The sequence below is a fragment of the Thermobia domestica genome, chromosome 1 (genome assembly GCF_964235325.1).
Source record: "Thermobia domestica chromosome 1, izTheDome1.hap1.1, whole genome shotgun sequence".
NCBI lineage: Eukaryota > Metazoa > Arthropoda > Insecta > Zygentoma > Lepismatidae > Thermobia > Thermobia domestica.
Window position 1 is genome coordinate 138,414,375 of NC_137454.1, and position 16,692 is coordinate 138,431,066.

Here is a 16,692-nt window from a genome sequence, read left to right on the forward strand (position 1 = left end):
TTATATTTTAAACAAGAATCTGCTCTGGGTAGCTCAGTGGTTGAGAGCTCAGCTATGGTGCACGGCGTCCCTAGTTCGATCCCACCTCGCGCCAAATGAACTTTGTGGGTGACCACTGTGTGTGTAAATTTTCTCGGTATTGTTTCCTTCCAATTTCTTCATTCCATCATTCCATTCATTCTCATTACCACAGTCTCCCTTAGCCTCGATACAGAACATGGATGTTAAACTAGTAACTTCATTTCAAGAATCATTATGAAACCGGGATCTTATGGTGTATATTATCTCGATTTACTTTGAAAAACGTAACTTTCCAATGACGTGGAAACTCTAACACTAACAGCAAAGGTAAAGTAACACTCAAAATGTACTTTAACTCTAAATGGTCTGGCCTCTAGAAGCGTTATTTTCATGCCGAGTAACTGATGACGAAGTGACGTCAAAGACAATGGAACAAGGCCACGATAGATGTATCTTCCCAACTAATTACATAATACGTGAGCTCCTCGAGGAAAAGGAAAGCTGACGTCAGATAGCGCAAACATCTGTAATTCTCCGTAAAAATATGGCGTTCATGTATTCATTTTCGTTTTCTATCCAACACACAAAACAAAGCTCTATTTGGATTTTTCTTTCTAAAGAAAACTACATTACGAGTTAAATTTACAAACATTTTTTTAAAGTCCATAGTTTGTATTTCCATATAACAAATATATGACGCTGACGGGCTCCTCGGAATTATTTTACTATGTCTCCACATTTATCTATTGGAGTTCACTATTCTTTCCTTTTTTAAAGCGTCTCAATTTTGTTAGTTCCAAATAATAATATAATAATACAAGATGGCAGGTACTAGTCAGTTTGCCTAGCTCAGCCACGCAGGGTTACGAACAGTAGAAACTGGGTAAATACCTATATATACGATTATCAAAATGCTGACAACACCTATAGTTTGCAATACATAAGATTTGTGAAGTACCACCACTGAGGATGCCTGTGTATTGTCTGATCGCTGTAAGTACTGTTAGGTGATCGTCTACTATACTACATAGGGCGCAGTAGAACAGATGTGTGTATTTCACCACGCAGACGGTACGGATGCAAAATCAGTCACTTCTCTGTGTTTCAAAGAGGTCAAAATGTTTATTTAATTTTATTTATGCACATTTCTGGGTATTACTGGCATTATGGTCTTAAGCCCTCACAAAGCTATGTGAAATGACGTCCTTCGGCGAGAACATTATCTGGAAAAGGAGGAAGAATGCGGCCTGGGATCTGTATGTTAGGTCAAATCCCGTCATTCGAATGAAGAAAACTCAGGAAAAACCTTATTCAAGATGGCTGGCCTGAAAAAGCTGTTAAATTTTTTCGATTGACTGTCCCCACCGGAAGGCCAAATTGTGAGTGTGCTGTTGGTGCAAGTGTAAGGTGATCAATATGTTAAACGTGTCCACCAGTACCAGGAACAATATCCAAGGTGATGACGGTCTACAGAGCTCACAGCAAAACATTATCGGTTAAGAACTATTACTGAACTGAGAGAAAGTAAAACCACAGTGACAGGGATCCTGCGAGTTTTGCAGAGGACTGTTACCACAGAACGTACAGAAAAAGCACTGCGAAACTTAATTAACACCTGGAAAGCATATTGCAACAATTACAGTTCGACGTGTGTTGTAGGTACCGACGAACATCCGCAGGTAGCCTTATAATTTCAAATTGCTGATCACCTCCAACAACGCTTTAGCTTAAAGACAACGGTATCAAAAATATGCAAAATGATTAGAGTACGTTTGTTTTTATTTGGCACGCTTCCTAAAAAGGTGGATCCGTCTACAATCGTTGTTGCCACGCCGCGGTTACGTTGAGAGTTACAATACGCTAAGAAACAGCAAAACGCCAAACAACTTACAAATCACTGTAACACACTTATTGACGTGTGGAAACTAAGCACTTCAACTACCCGCTAAACAGCAATGACCTTCTTTGATGGGCTCGCTGACAACTAACGTCACCTACACGCAGTGGCGTATTTACGATTTTGTTTCGGGGAGGGCTTTGCTAAGTTTCGGGGGGGGGCTTTGCATGAAAATCTGAAAATTGTGCAAGATATTTCATATCCTTTACTATAGTAAGTAAGATTTCGGGGGGAGGCTTAAGCCCGGAAGCCCCCCCCCCCAAATACGCCACTGCCTACACGACAAAACCGATAAGAAGTCTATTGGACCAAAACGTTCACGTAAGTGCTAGCAGAAAATACTTTAAAGGCCAACAAGTGCACTGGCGGGAAGTGCCAAGATAAAACAAACGTACTCTAGAAACGCATAATATGACCTATGAACATTTTTTTCTTATTTCCAACAAAAGACTGTTTATGTAGGGCGGACGTCCTAAGATGCTTGTGCTCTGAAATTTCTCTTTCCTATTGTTAAAGCAGACACTTTGTGGAGCCACAATTTCCTCATATTGCATGGGTCTTCTCAAAAAATCTATTACTGCCAGTGATTATGTGGAAATATTAAAAGTTATGTGTATCCTATGGCCCAAACGTACAACGATACTTGTATTTCAACATTTTTATTATATCTTTATTTGTATTTGTGGGCAAAAAAAAATGTACTTTTAAATTATGCACAAGCTGTTTAAGAAAGGAAGAAGAATATGAAAAGAGATATAAATGTAATTTCTTTTTCTGTTGTTATGCGATTATATTTTGTTATAATAGTGATTCGACGATGTGAGTTAGTTGTCATAGCACCGAGAAAATAAATAATGCATAATAAAGGATCCATCTCGTGAAATCTATATGTACGATTTGTAAAGAGTGTAAATGTTTAACTTGTTAGGTACTACAATAAAAGGTAATATCTTGATGCAGTGTGTAAAATGGATTTTGATATATCAGTAGCCTTGAGTTATATAAATATATGCGTTATAAACGTTTCCAGCCAATGACACTCTTCGATTATCACAATGCGCCGATTCACACTGTCGGATATATTGAGATGTTATCTCATGAACATCGGGATGAATTATAACACATCCTCTGGCCAGACGAATTTCCAGACCTCAATCTGTGGTTAGTCATCTGCGGCGGATACTGGAGCTCAGAATCCGGAACATATATCCTCCTCCGTCCTAGCTGCCAGAACTACGTGCTGGTACGCATGAGGAATGGTGAATATTTATATGGAAATCATTCGTGATTTATATCCCTCAATTCCACAACCAATCAAAGCGATTTTGCAGATGGCAGGTAGTCTCACGCGTTTCATTTTATTTCCATTATTTTGATGACACCTGTAATTCCTTCGCCAGTTTCTCTTCCATGCAATGTTACTAACGGATTTTACTTGGTTAAAAAAACAAAGTTAATCATAGACGTATTCTTGTTGCGGAACATGTAAAATACATCTATCCTGACCCATAGTCAGCCGCCAAATATACAACATAACGCACATTTTAGTGGGCACACCACATGTTTACAGCAGGGGCGGATCCAGGATTGACTTCTGGGGGGGCGCTGGGTTGTAATACTGCTACTTAGAGCTACTTTTAAGAGCTCCAAACTCTGGGATGGGATTTATTTATATATAAAATAAGAGTTTCCTCTCCTGGGGGGGCGATCGCCCCGATCGGCCCTCCCGGATCCGCTCCTGCTTTACAGCAGCGGGAAAACTAACGAAAGTCCTTCCTCTCTATCTCTAGCGCTATATGACAATCCTAACTTTACATACAGTATATTATGCTTTATCTCATAACAATTCACAGTCAACTCCAGAGTATAGTAAAGTATATGTCATATACTTTGGAATGGAAAAGCCATTTTGTAATAAAATACCGGTAATTAAGATAACTACCTGGTGTAGATAAATCCATGTCTGTTTTCTTAAGTGTTCTCTCGCTTCTCCGCAATAGCCCTATATAATTCCACCAATTATTCCCTCGCTGTTAATTTGCATTTAAGTTATCGTAATATTATTGATTCTACAAAACTAAAATGGCGGACGTTCAAATTTGAACTTTAACTTATGTTTATGTCCTTGATCAAAGATAATTTCAAGCTGATCGATTTGTCCCACAACTGTGAAGTTGATCTACTTCAGTGTTCTCAAAGCTATGCAACCGTGTCTAGTAACGACATCTTTTCATAACGTTTATTTTTTTTAATTACTGTTTATCTAGCCGTTCTTTTACAATATTGTATCTATTACTCTACATTCTACTAAAACTGATAACACACGTGCATTAAAAATGAGAAGTAGGGTCTAAGGCTATATCGGAAGGAACCTGCTGTTGCAACATATTCATAAAAAGTATAAGCATCTTCTTTTACCAGAGAAAAGCAAATGGTCTGATTGAAGATCTCAAGTTCCGCTGTCTATTTTGCAAGACTGTTTGCATTAGTCTTATGATACGAGGATCGCAAATGACAAGTTTTTCACTGCATATAATCAATTCGATTGTTATTTATTTAATAGAGAATTTATATGTTTATTAATATGTGAAAACACAAATTAGTCTATGATGTTACAACAAAACTAGATGAACTTTTATTACAACAAGAATAGTTTTCATGAAATCATTACTACACATTAAAAAATTCACTAACGCTAAGTTATCAACACACATATATGCTTAATTTTAAAAACCAAGAATCCACCAATTGTCCATTAGTTCGTACGTTTGTCTTTTATGGTTCTAGTGCTGGATTTCATTTCATATATGACCCAATCTTCACGTCCTCATCTAAAAGACATAACTGAAATTCACGTCCTCATCTAAAAGACATAACTGACACGAGAACTCAGTAAAATTTCGAAAAATTACTATCTCCAATTTGTATATACTCATCTTTCCGCAGGGTAAGTATAAATCATAGTGTCAGTTTGCATAGTAAGGTAGCCAACGAACATTTAGTTCAGAAAATTATATTACTTATATTTGTTCGATCTAGTACTGTACATTCAGGAAAAGAAGTTTCATGTAGTATTCATGCAATATGAGTGAAACAACCAGGCCCTAAATTTTTAAACTTCCCTACCTAGATTTTTTTTTAATTACTTATTTTCAGTTTGACGTTTCTTTACTTCATTAAGATCTCATTCCAGCAGTTCTGCAGTCACCAGAGAGTGCTTCTGATTTACCAATGCAGGATATTTTTGGCGTAGTGCATCATCATCTCCAAGTAATCAGGATAAATGTCGAAATTGATGATACGACCGTTAGAAGTTATTTCCTCTTTGGATAATTCTTGATTGGGTGAAATGTGGTGAGCATAAATTTCGAATTAGCACATGACTTTGGGAGATCCTAACTTGATAACATTGTTTCAGCAACCCACCACCACCAAATATTATTATTTGATGGAGCACTAAAAATCTGAGCCTAGTGATGACTTCAGAAGGTCTGCCACAGAAGGAGGATTTGGAATACACGGTAGGGGGTGAAAGTAGTATAACTGACATGCTCGGGGAGAGCCCGATCGAAGAAATGTCCCAAGAAATTTCGTAGCTCGGGGAGAAATATTTCCGGACCACCTCTGAAATTATCACTGGACTCAAGCACTCAAACACACGCTGGACACATAAGTGTTAGTCAGCGTCGAAACAGCAACACAGGTCACTAAAATATCGTTTCTTGCTTTGGTCAGATTCCATTTAAGAGTAAAGACCTTCGACATTTATATATGAAGGAAAGAAGAATACAGTAGTAGGGACCGGCGTATATTGAGCCGAGTCAGCAAAAATTTTCTCGATTCTGATTGGCTGAGAGAGGTCACGTGACGTTAGGCCCCGCCCACGCGGGAAATTCAAATTTTCAGGTCACGTGGTATGACGTCATGAGTCACCCTGCGGGGAAATCCCTCATTCTCTTTTATGACTAGGATTTTTGAAATTTGTTCCCTTTTACGGGTAAGATGTGTGATTCTGATTGGTTGATAGCTGTCACGTGATTTTAGACCCTGCGATATTTGAAATTCGTTCCCTTTTACGGGTAAGATGAGTGTTTATGATTGGCTGATAGAGGTCACGTGATCTTAGGCCCTGGGATTTTTAAAATTCGTTCCCTTTTATGGGTAAGATGAGTGGTTTGGTACCTTGAATTTGATTGGTTGATAGCGGTCACATGATCTTAGACCCTGTGTTTTGAAATTTGGGTATCCTCTTTGATGAGTGCTTTGGTACCTCGATTCTGATTGGTCGACAGAGGTTACATGATCTTAGACCCGCCACACGGTGAACAGGTCACATGGTATGACGTCATGTTTTACCCTTGCGGGGAAATCCATCACTAATTCGTTTCCTTTTACGGGTAAGATAAGTGCTTTGGTACCTTGATTCTGATTGGATGATAGAGATCACGTGATTTTAGGTCCTAGGATTTTTGAAATTAGGGTGTCCTTTCTGATGTATACTTTGGTATCTCGATTCTGATTGGTTGATAGAGGTCACATGATTTTAGACCCGCCACACAGTGAACAGGTTACATGGGAAAACCCCTTACTTATTTGTTTATGTGTAAGATGCGTGTTTTGGTACCTCAATTTTGATTGGTGGATAGAAGTCACATGATCTTAGCCCCCCCAGTTCATGAGGGAAATACAGAGCGATATGACGGCGATCCATCCTAGACCGGGATCTTAGAATTTAGTTCCCTTTTTATGGTTATGTGTAAAGTTCCCATGAAGGGTTCAACCTCCTCCTTAAATAACCCTTTTTTGGTATCATGATATTGTACTGAAGTTTACATTAAATATTATCGTTCTCTTTGGCAGATAAGATGATTACCAGCTTTCTTACCTTGATGGAGATCCTGTCCTTGAATTAGTAGCCTATGTCTCTGGAAGTAACAATGGTGAAAGAGGGTTGTCGCTTGTAGATTTCTTATAACACATTGTTATGAGTTTAAGCGATTTTTTAAACGCTCAGTAAGCGCTTCAATTATGGAAACAGTGTTGCCAGATTTTTCTTACCTAAACTGCTCCGATTCTTTTCGAAACGGTTCCGCAGAGTGCAAGAAATTTTAAACTAAAAATTTTTTCGAACTAAAAAAATTTTAAACAAAAATTTTCAAACAAAAAATTTTCGAACTAAAAATTTTGAAACAAAAAAGTTTCAAACAAAAAATTTTCGAACCCAAAAAAAAAATTTCGAACTAAAAAATTTTGAAACAAAAAAGTTTTAAACAAAAAATTTTCGAACCCAAAAAAATTTCGAACTAAAAAAAATTGAAACAAAATTTTGTCGAAGTAAAACATTTTTTAAAACCAAAAGTTTCGAACTAAAGATGTAAATCACATCTAAAAAATTTTCAAATCAAACTTTTTATCGAACTAAACTTTTAAAATTTTCGAACTAGAAATTTAAACCAAGTTTAAGAAAAAATCCTAAGAAATGTTTTTTCAGGAATCGAACTCAGGTCTTTCAAACCAAAGATGTGTATGCTAACCGCTTAAATGAATTCGGTTTTAATCGATCTTGGTGGGTTTCGAACCATGGTCCTTGAAAAGGATACACATATACTTTAAGAAAATAAATCTGACAGTGTAACGCTTCTCAAATCAAACTTTTTATCGAACTAAACTTTTAAAATTTTCGAACTAGAAATTGAAACCAAGTTTTAGAAAAATCCTAAGAAATGTTTCTCCAGGAATCGAACTCAGGTCTTTCAAACCAAAGATGTGTATCCTAACCGCTTAGCTATGAATGAATTCGGATTTAATCATGCTTGGTGGGTTTCGAACCATGGTCCTTGAAAAGGATACACTTATACTTTAAGAAAATAAATCTGACAGTGTAACGCTTCCGTTCGTGGATTAAAATAAAATGCTGATAGACTTCTTTGTGTGACGACATAGAAGCACATATGATTGAAAAAATGCAAACGTCAGCGGATCGCATTACTTTTGTTTTACTACGAACGTGTCAGCATGATTCATGAAAAAAGCAAACATTGACATTCACGTGTGGAATATGAGGAAAATGAAATGTCGTCACAGTTACGACATGTAGTGACATGATCCTGACAGAAAGCATTTGGGTTCAGAACTGCGATACTATATGATGTAACTATTGAGAAACTTGAATGACGTCACGATCGATTGTTACACATCGTTTTCGTTCGTGATTCATGACAAAAGCAGCGAGCGTTTTGATTGGTTCGTTGTGATGTCATTTTATAAATTTCCTCGTTTCTGATTGGCTGACGGTGACATCGTTTTCACAGCGACCTAAATAAAAATCTAAATTTCATTTTTCAAATCCTACATCGCTCTCAACTAGCGAGTGAAGAAGATCTCCTTTTAAAAGTGTTTTCATTTAAGCTTCATTGCACCGACTTTTTATTCATTGAATTGAGGTAAGTTCAGTGAGATTTTATTTGTCACCCAAGATTCGAAAATCATTTTTATTTCATATTTGTGGGCGGATCACGAATACACTGTTTTACTTTTAGTACGAAATATTTAGACTATGAAGAAATTAGTGGAATGGGAAAGTGGGAGTACGAATCAGGAACCCCCACACATTAAAAGTAAGCACGATAAATGATATGGTTTAGCGTCCCTTCAGCGAGCGCCCGTCGGGAATTGAGCCATGGCCAGAAAAATGTGTGCGCTTAGTTTTGAAAAGAATGCATTACAGAATATTAAAAACTATGCCTGAGAATAATATGGTTCGATACCCTTTGAAAGCATTAACGTCCCCTTCAGCTTAACGTGATATTCGAGCAATCACCTGGGATTGAACCAAGGCCAGAGGCGTGTACGTCAACCATTTAGCTTAGTTTTGAAAAGAATGTATGATAACGCGTGAGAATATTAAATTTCAGAAAAGGCTTGACAGCGATCCGATGTGTGAAAGCAAACCACACCGAGGATTGAACCAGAGCCTTCCACGTTAGAAAGCATGTACGCTAACCGCTTAAATAAAAAAGAGTGCATGAATATTTGGTTAAAAGATTTACACTATACAGATTTTGTTTTGACAATTACATATGTATAACGTTAATGGTTGGTGAATCTCTTCAACTTGCAAACGCATCATTTAAAGGTCGTTGTGAGTAGAAAAAATGCTTACGCGTACTTTCTAACATCTCAGTACTGTTGAAACATTCATTCATGCATTCTTTTTTTATCGCTATAGAATGGTAGGTCAGTTACATGCTGATGTAATTGTTTCGAGTTTGACAGCAATAAAATACACATTTCAGTAACATAATTATTTTTTAAAAAACTTTGATTTCTAGTACACGTGCTTTCATAATGAGATTCTGAACGTCACCGCCAGGAATCAAACTCAGGAATGTATGATAACGCATGAGAATATTAAATTTCAAAAAAGGCTTGACAGCGATCCGATGTGAAAAGCAAACCCCACCGAGGATTGAACCAGGACCTTCCACGTTAGAAGCATGTACGCTAACCACTTAGCCACGAGTACATGAATATGTGGTTAAAAGATTTACGCTATACAGATTTTGTTTTGACAATTACGTATGTATAACGTTAATGGTTGGTGAATCTCTTCAACTTGCAAACGCATCATTTAAAGGTCGTTGTGAGTAGAAAAAAAAAATGCTTACGCGTACTTTCTAACATCTCAGTACTGTTGAAACATTCATTCATGCATTCTTTTTTTATTGCTATAGAATGGTAGGTCAGTTACATGCTGATGTAATTGTTTCGAGTTTGACAGCAATAAAATACACATTTCAGTAACATAATTATTTTTTAAAAAACTTTGATTTCTAGTACACGTGCTTTCATAATGAGATTCTGAACGTCACCGCCAGGAATCAAACTCAGGACCTTTACATGAATTGTTTAGTTAAGAATTTATCATAAACGTTATGATTTCCTGTTTATCAGGTGATTAAGATTTTTCTTTCTTCTTTTCTTTTGTAGTAAATTCACGCTGCACAATTCCTTTTTTCCCATTACATATTTGTTTTACCGTACCTGTTTGTTTGTTTTCATTTTTAACCATGGCCGAATCGGGTTTTACTGTTCGCAATGAAATCACTCGTCATTATAGACGATTTAACATTGAGGGCAGAATGCTCGAAGTTCAATTCAACGCACCGCCCGTAGGAACCGATATCATACAGTATGTACATAACAGTTTCCAAGCAATGCTAGACCATTTGTTAGCCAATGTCGACGATGAGGCGATGGTTGGTTTATCCGTAATATCGCCACGTAACACGAATAAACCATTTTGGGTGAGTTTTCGCCAAGCACGAAACTTGACACTGGAAACGATGTGGGCCTCGTTCGAAAGAGTGTTACAAAGTAACAATGCATTTCTCCTGCACGAACCATTCACCGTGCATTTTCATCGTGTCGATATTCCACGTGGCTACGGCGGCGGTTTGCGGCAAGGAGTACTTCAAAATGAAGAATTATTACGTTGCAAACGAGGGATTGTACGTGTAAAAAATCAAGATTCAAGGTGTTTGGCGTACGCCCTTGTTATTGCTATTGGCCTGAGAAAATACAAGAATGTAGATGTGAAACGACATAGACAATATCAAGATCAATCAAAATATGTTGTGGACCAAGAAGTCGATGCGCTATGTGCAAATGCAGGAGTGAATTTGGATCATGGTGCCAGTGTAAATGAAATTCGACAATTCCAGGCATACCTCAAAGAATATAAAATTACAGTGTATACCAGTTTCACAGGCCATGATATCATGTACGAGGGGCCCAACGACGAAAATCGCACTCCCATAAATTTGATTTGTTTAGCTGGTCACTTTGACATCATTCAATCTTTAACTGCTTGTTTTGCAACCAATTTCTACTGTGAAGCGTGCCATAAAAAGTATGATCAGCGTAACAGACATGTGAAAAAGTGTCCTGTAACATGCTCCAAATGTCTACAGAGACCTCTATGCGACAAGAACCAAACGCCGATATTATGCAACGACTGCAATCGTCAATTTTACGGCGAAGAATGTTTTAACAATCATCGTAATATTGTATATCATCGTGGGGAACCTGTATGCAAAATGGTGCAGCAATGTACTAAATGCTACAGAGTATATTCCTTTGTACGAAGTGGACAACGCATGCATGATTGTAATGAGATCTTTTGCAATGTTTGTAAGAAGATTGTTCCGGGATCCCATCAATGTTTTATGCTTCCTGATCGACAATGCTTGAAACCTGGTGTTCCTTCACTCATGCACGCAAAGAAAGCCTTGTTGATATTCTATGATATAGAATCTATGCAGGACACGAATATTGGCGATAATACGTATGTACACATTCCAAATTTATTGGTTGCAGAACAAGTATGTTATGCATGTGTTGAAAACAATAATATCCAGCAGTCTTGCAGTACGTGTGGTCAGCGCCAGCATATTTTCCAAGGAGAGGATCCAGTTTATGATTTTCTCCAGTACTTGCGGGAACGTCGTCCCAATATAAATAGGATTTTCTGTGTCGCGCACAACTCGAAGGGCTACGATGGACATTTCATCCTAAAGGCTATGGTAGAACAATGCCAATGGAGACCTGACGTCATATTAAATGGGACCAAGATACTGAGTTTAACCTTGAATAATCTGACGTTCATTGACTCGTTGAACTTCCTACCTATGGCATTAAGTAAATTGTCAAAAGCGTTCAATTTACCCGCAACCAAAGGCTACTTCCCACATTTCTTCAACACCAAGGAGAATCAATCGTATATTGGACCACTTCCAGAAACAAAGTATTATGGTGCAGATGAAATGGCCGTCGAAGACAGGAACAAGTTCATGCAGTGGTACAACGATCATCGTAATGATACGTTTGATTTCCAGAAAGAAATTATCAAATATTGTATTCAAGATGTCAATGTACTGCGGCAAGCATGCGTTTCGTTTATGACGTCATTTGAAACAGAAACCAAAGTGAATCCCTTCTTGGAGACGATCACGATTGCCAGTGCTTCCAATTTAGTATTCCGCCGGAATTTCCTTAAACCCAACACCATAGGAATTCTACCGGCACATGGATATCGATGGAGAAGTACCCAATCGATCGCTGCAATGCAATGGCTGGCCTACATTGAAAAAAGCGAAGAAAAACAAATCTTACATGCGGCCCGACAAAAAGAAGTGTTTATTGCGGGATTCCATGTTGATGGTTACTACCAAGATCCTGAGACGTTAGAGGAGCACATCTACGAGCATGCCGGCTGCTTTTACCACGGGTGTAAAGTATGTTTTACTACAGGCCGTAATCAGCCCATCTACAGCAATCCAGAAGACACCATGGAATTCCGTTATGAACGAACGCAAAGAAAAAATGCAAGACTGCGTGAATTGGGCTACATTGTACATGAAATGTGGGAGTGCGAATTTAATCAGTTCTTAAAACAAAATCCTGCAATGGCGACGTATCTAAAGAATCACCCGTACATGAACCGCAGACCATTAAATCCAAGAGATAGCTTTTTTGGAGGAAGGACCAATTGCGTGAAATTGTACCACCAAGTCGATGAAAAAGCGGGGGAAGTAATAAAATATTTCGATATTGTCTCGCTTTATCCTTATGTAAATAAGTGTGCTAAATACCCTGTAGGCCATCCACGAATTTATCTACAGGGTGATGAAAATATACCACCAATAAATAAAGTCAATGGTCTGATCAAAATGTCGATATTACCAAGTCGCCATCTTTATCATGGTCTCCTGCCTTACCGATGTAACAAGAAACTACTCTTTCCACTGTGTGCTGCGTGTGCCGAAGAAATGAACCCAGACCCTACAGCAACGTGTACGCACAACGACCAGGAGCGATGCCTCACTGGAACATGGGTATCATATGAAATCCAGAAAGCAGTAGAATTAGGATATCAACCAGTGGAAATTTTTGAAATTTGGGATTATGACATTGAACAATATGATCCCATCACGAAAACAGGTGGCTTGTTCACGGAATATATCAATACGTTTTTGAAATCAAAAATGGAAGCGTCTGGCTGGCCTAGTTCCTGTGTCAGCGAAGAAGACAAATCAAAATTCATACAAACCGTCCTGGAGCGTGAAGGTATTGCATTGGATCCGTCCAAAATTGAAAATAATCCTGCACGAAGAAGTTTATCTAAGCTTTGTGTGAACTCTCTTTGGGGAAAGCTTTGCCAAAGATCAAACTTTAGCCAGACCACAATTATTGATCGGCCGGAAGAATTTTATGAAAAACTCACTTCCCCCGACATTAAACTCCATCAAATTGTACCCATCAATGATACGATGTTGTATGCGTTCTGGGAGTACAATGAACATGTGCCTGTTCAAAACCGAAACACCAATGTCGTGTTAGGTGCATTTACAACATGTCAGGCACGCCTGGAACTGTACAAGTACCTGGAAATGTTGCAGGAACGTGTTTTATATTTCGACACGGATTCTGTAATATTTACAGAGAAGCCCGGGGAGCCAACCATTGAACCTTCAACGTACTTGGGATGCTTATCGAATGAGATGGAGTCTTACGGACCACGAGCATACATCAAAACATTTGTCAGTGGAGGACCAAAAAATTACAGCCTAGAAATATACAATCCGGATACCAACGTCACCAGTTACATATGCAAAATTAGAGGATTTACATTAAATTACAATGCAGGACAACAATTAAATTTCAATACGCTAAAAGAAATGATTACAAATCAATGCCGTGGACAAGTCACCATCACTATCCCCCATAAGATATGCAGGACCAAAGACCATACCATCGTCACACGCAAAGAAGAAAAAATGTACAGTATCCAGTACACAAAACGTCGATTTAAAGAATTCAATTCCTACGATACGGTTCCGTACGGGTACGTTAAAAAACAGAAGATGGAACTGGAAAAAGAAGATGAAGAAGAAAAAACTGTAAATACCCAATAAGGCCGCCATTTCTTTTTTCCTTTTCCTTTTCTTCTCCTTAACCACAAAGCAGCAACACCAAGAAGAAAATGAAGTACCCACAAGAGTTCATAAATCATCAACATCACCATCAGTGAAAGAAATGCAGTCATCTCGTACCGAAGGAGGAACCTTGACCATAAAGCTGCAACACCAAGAAAAATGCAGTACCCAGAAAAAGTGCGTAAACATCCATCAGTGGATGAAATGTACCCGAGGAGGAAGATGAGCCTAAACAGATCCATCATTTACGAGTAAGTTTTATTTCTCTCTTATCAATATTGACTCATTTTTATTGTTTCAGAAAAAAGAAATTCTTAAAGTAATCCGTCGTTTCTTTTTCTTTACAGGATACGTCTACAACATTCGAAGATGATGACACGTCCAACATATTCATTAAACTAGATCCTGTATTTATTATGTTAATAAACTTGTATGAGAAGAGCACATACCTTTCGTTAAAATACAACAAGTTGAAAAAAAAAATATGTTTTATTATTTCTTGAAACCCTGAACACTTGTTTTCAAATAAATGGTAATCTTGAAAATTTAAGGTGGAAAATATATCCAAGATTTGGTTTACATGATTTTGTTCGAAAAATAATTAAAGAATTTTTTAGTGTCCAAAATTTGGTTTTTAATTTAGTTCGAAAAAAATTTGGATTTGAAAACTTTCAAATGTGGTTTACAACTTTAGTACGAAACTTGTTTTTAAAAATTGGTTCGAAATTTTTTGTTTAAATTTTTAGTTCGAAAAATTTTGATTTGAAAATTTAGTTCGAAAGTTTTTAGTTTAAAATATTTTTCGAAAAATTTTTAATTTTTTTAGTTCGAATTTTTTTTGGGTTCGAAAATTTTTTAAATTCCTTTTAGTTCGAAAATTTTTTGTTTGAAACTTTTTTGTTTCAAAATTTTTAGTTCGAAAATTTTTTGTTTGAAAATTTTTGTTTAAAATTTTTTAGTTCGAAAAAATTTTTAGTTTAAAATTTCTTGCACTCTGCGGAACCGTTTCGAAAAGAATCGGAGCAGTTTAGGTAAGAAAAATCTGGCAACACTGTTTCCATAATTGAAGCGCTTACTGAGCGTTTAAAAAATCGCTTAAACTCACAACAATGTGTTATAAGAAATCTACAAGCGACAACCCTCTTTCACCATTGTTACTTCCAGAGACATAGGCTACTAATTCAAGGACAGGATCTCCATCAAGGTAAGAAAGCTGGTAATCATCTTATCTGCCAAAGAGAACGATAATATTTAATGTAAACTTCAGTACAATATCATGATACCAAAAAAAGGGTTATTTAAGGAGGAGGTTGAACCCTTCATGGGAACTTTACACATAACCATAAAAAGGGAACTAAATTCTAAGATCCCGGTCTAGGATGGATCGCCGTCATATCGCTCTGTATTTCCCTCATGAACTGGGGGGGCTAAGATCATGTGACTTCTATCCACCAATCAAAATTGAGGTACCAAAACACGCATCTTACACATAAACAAATAAGTAAGGGGTTTTCCCATGTAACCTGTTCACTGTGTGGCGGGTCTAAAATCATGTGACCTCTATCAACCAATCAGAATCGAGATACCAAAGTATACATCAGAAAGGATACCCTAATTTCAAAAATCCTAGGACCTAAAATCACGTGATCTCTATCATCCAATCAGAATCAAGGTACCAAAGCACTTATCTTACCCGTAAAAGGAAACGAATTAGTGATGGATTTCCCCGCAAGGGTAAAACATGACGTCATACCATGTGACCTGTTCACCGTGTGGCGGGTCTAAGATCATGTAACCTCTGTCGACCAATCAGAATCGAGGTACCAAAGCACTCATCAAAGAGGATACCCAAATTTCAAAACACAGGGTCTAAGATCATGTGACCGCTATCAACCAATCAAATTCAAGGTACCAAACCACTCATCTTACCCATAAAAGGGAACGAATTTTAAAAATCCCAGGGCCTAAGATCACGTGACCTCTATCAGCCAATCATAAACACTCATCTTACCCGTAAAAGGGAACGAATTTCAAATATCGCAGGGTCTAAAATCACGTGACAGCTATCAACCAATCAGAATCACACATCTTACCCGTAAAAGGGAACAAATTTCAAAAATCCTAGTCATAAAAGAGAATGAGGGATTTCCCCGCAGGGTGACTCATGACGTCATACCACGTGACCTGAAAATTTGAATTTCCCGCGTGGGCGGGGCCTAACGTCACGTGACCTCTCTCAGCCAATCAGAATCGAGAAAATTTTTGCTGACTCGGCTCAATATACGCCGGTCCCTACTACTAATACAACTACTATAAGGATTTAACAATTTAGTTATTATTATTAGCGGGAAGCAATATAATTTTAGTTCGTACAGATGTCACTTCTCTCTTCTGGAACCAAGGAGCAGCCACTGGTAATAACAGTTGTTGCCAAAGCAGTAAGCTTTCGTAAGAAAACAGTACACAGTATATAACACTATGTTAATTTTCATATTGTTAATGACGAAATCGGCTGTTAGTTAAAAGAAGTCCATGTTTCGAATGTATAACTTTGATACTTGAAAGATACATGTATCGACTTAACGCCCTAAGAAAAGGAGGAAAATACAATCTTCTGAGCTTTGTTTTACTTACTAGTGCATGCATACATGCGTTTCAGGTTGGAAGTTTTACAACGACGAAGTACCGTAGGAAGAAGTGTCCGTTGTCCTAACAGTTAAATTATGTTTTGTTTGATTCAGATACCTTTCATTTCAAGCTTTTCCAGTACGAAGGTTA

At 37.6% G+C, this 16,692-nt stretch overlaps 2 protein-coding genes across 4 annotated transcripts in view; one reads left to right on the forward strand and one right to left on the reverse strand.

The window, feature by feature from the left end:
- LOC145689537 (ectonucleoside triphosphate diphosphohydrolase 1-like) overlaps positions 1-16,692 on the reverse strand; it is a 367,616-nt gene that overhangs the window by 229,177 nt on the left and 121,747 nt on the right. The gene's annotated exons all lie outside the window — the stretch shown is intronic.
- LOC145666612 (uncharacterized) lies at positions 10,427-14,390 on the forward strand. The gene is made up of 2 exons (XM_081734048.1): positions 10,427-14,165; positions 14,262-14,390. Exon 1 carries the CDS (start codon positions 10,699-10,701, stop codon positions 13,891-13,893), a length of 3,195 nt encoding a protein of 1,064 aa, XP_081590174.1. The 5' UTR covers positions 10,427-10,698; the 3' UTR covers positions 13,894-14,165; positions 14,262-14,390.